A 2,746-nucleotide genomic window follows, 5' to 3' on the forward strand; every position below is an offset into this window, starting at 1 on the left:
AAGTTAGTACTGAATAATGTTGTTGAAATAATAGCGTCTGAATTCAGATTAGAGAGTGCATATCGCTAAAGAAGTGCTACTAGCTGCAACATCTGAGCACAAACCCAAATAATAAGCGTTCTGTTTGTTTTTGTTTTATATAGTAGTTCAGTCGTGTTCTCCATCACGCCATCCAGATAATAAACTTCCGTGAAAGTGACAAACCAGAAGAAACCATAACATGTTGTAAGGAGATGGTTATCTTGATACAACAAGATAGTTTTCTCGTTTTTACAAGATAGTTTTCTCGTTATAACGAGATCCATTTTAAAAATACTTTCATGTCATGTGACAGCTCTACACTTCTGTAGCTGTTCAAATGCTGTCTGTAGCAAGTAACATATTCATTCTTCGTAATTTTTCTGAAGATCCCCACTCTTAAATTACATCAACATAAATTTAAAATTTTCATCACCTGACATCAGTTTGGATCACCACTGGCTAACGGATAATACACAGCAAACTGTGATCATTCTTTAACGGCCTGAAAAACTGGACCCACTACAAGATTCAGCAGCAACAAAATAAAAGGTTCAAGCTGCGTGACCGCAGTCATCATTTCTCATCGCTGATGATTATGAGACTCTTCTGATTACCATGGCAACCTTGGCACTGCATTAATACAAGTGTGTGTGTGTGTATCCAATCCACAGGCATTACCATATGTAGCCACATCATTAGGCTAATGTTTGTGTGTGTGTGTGTGTGTGTGAATGCAGCATTTTTAGCAAAGGTCCTGTTAAACAAAGTGACATGCTTCCCAACACCTTGACACACAAATAGCGAGGCTGGCTATTTAGGTAAAACACACACACACACACTGCAATGCCACACTCAAACACTGATGATCTGTGTTATCACTGTATCAGTTTCCGTCAGACACACACAGATATTAACATGATGTACCGAGCAAATGCTGCCACAGCAAATCCTCACTCCATCTCTACTGACAAAAATATCCAAAGCACGTGAAGGAAGAACGGAGGAGAAGTCTTTATATTCCAGAATAAAAAGCTTCAGTGCTCCATTGTTAAGGTCCAGGCTTGCTTAAATCCAGTTTATTCTGAGCTCATCCAYGGCTGTCGGCTGGCGGGCGGAGAGGGGTGGCCGTTCCCATCCTTGCACGGCATCTCCCTCCTCCTCCTCCTCTTCCTCCTCGTCTCCGCTCCTCCACCAGCCTCCTGCCGTCTCCCTCCTCACACCCCACAGCCAATGACGGCCGAGCCCTGCTCCCCGTCAGCCAATCGGAGCTCAGAGTGCAGCAAGAGTGTGGCGGGGAGGGAGAGAGGGAGGGCACACAGGAGGAGGTGGATGTTATACATGAGAGGTGATGAGATGCGGACAAAAAAGGGATGCTGACAGCATCTATAACACAATAAGCAGATGCTTGCTCCTCCCTTTAATTAGACACTGAAGAATGTGGTGTTAAAAAAGTAGTGTACTGCTCAGAAAATAAAAATAAATAGGGAGGTAGAAAACCTTGTTTCATTAAGGATTCTACAACATTTTATTTTGAAAGTCCTAGCTAAAATAGGACTATAATTAATGTGTTTAAATATTTAAGATTATTTTATTTAACCTTTAAATCTTTAGATTTATGTCCTATTACACCGGGCCTTCAGTAGCATGCTGCCATCTGTTGGCCCCACCAGGTATTACACCTCACTTCCCCATCAGATCAAATCCCACCTAAGAACCAAACAGGGCGGCTCACCTGGGGATGCTCGTGAGATAGCGTAGCACGTTCTGGAACTCCTCCTCCTCCAGCTCGCCGAAGGCTGGGAACTCTGGGAGGACGATGACAGGGCTGCCGTTCTGCCCGCGGCCTCCTGTGGAGGTCAGGAGAAACATCASAGCGACATCCAGGATCAACCTGCTGCTGAGGCTGATTTTCAGCTGGATGGGAAATACTGACTGGGTCTCATGAGAATCACCAGGTTTATCTAAGAGACATCATGTACCGGATGTAGACAGTTCCTCATTGTCTTATTTGCTGCTCAAAATCATCTGTAGTTGTTAGTGCTGCTCAGTTAAGTGCTTCAAATTATTCTTTAAGTTTATATTTCAGACATTTCCTTCATAGACTCATCACATTTTGACAAACTCTTTTTACTTTATACATTTCACTACACCACCTTAAGCGCTAAAAGTTAAAAAAAATCACATATATTCTATGATTTCTGAGTAATTTAAACAAAGATGAGTCACACCTACAAGTTTATATAAACTTATTTTAAAGTTAGCTGATGATTGTGTCTCTTTTTAAAGTCAGATGACCCTGATCATGGTTTAAACACCCAGTGGTGTCAAACCTTTGCTAACTGGTGTAAGCCATATTTTTTGACATAAATGTCAGCAAAACCAAAGAAATGATAATTTATTTACAGAAAAATCAAAAATGCCATCTCTCCTGTGTACATTAATGATCAGGTGGTTGAATTTGTGGAATAATATTAACAACAGACTCTCATTTGATAAACATGTGGACACTGTATGCAAGAAAGTCCACCAACGTACGCACTTTTATCATAAATTAAGGAATTTTAACATGGACAGTTAAAAAAGTTCATGTCCAGGAAGTCCAACATTTCACTGATCACATCAACTCTGTGGATGAATATTTTTTTTTAATCACTGTCTTTTTTTATTAAGTATTTTTCCTTTTATACATACAGTTTGTGAATACAAAGAAGTGTTTATCCAATAC

The 2,746-nt window shown here is 40.4% G+C and overlaps 1 protein-coding gene across 2 annotated transcripts in view; it reads right to left on the minus strand.

The window, feature by feature from the left end:
- The window catches only part of LOC106533046 (guanine nucleotide exchange factor DBS), a gene marked incomplete at its 3' end in the record, with an annotated part of 29,864 nt that overhangs the window by 15,708 nt on the left and 11,410 nt on the right, over positions 1 to 2,746 (minus strand). For both annotated transcript variants that reach the window (XM_014029256.1, XM_014029255.1), the window contains 1 exon segment: positions 1,754 to 1,868. In XM_014029256.1, the coding sequence (XP_013884710.1) occupies positions 1,754 to 1,868 (115 nt within the window).

This window comes from Austrofundulus limnaeus, unplaced genomic scaffold (assembly GCF_001266775.1).
Source record: "Austrofundulus limnaeus strain Quisiro unplaced genomic scaffold, Austrofundulus_limnaeus-1.0 Scaffold874, whole genome shotgun sequence".
In the NCBI taxonomy this organism is placed as follows: Eukaryota; Metazoa; Chordata; class Actinopteri; order Cyprinodontiformes; family Rivulidae; genus Austrofundulus; species Austrofundulus limnaeus.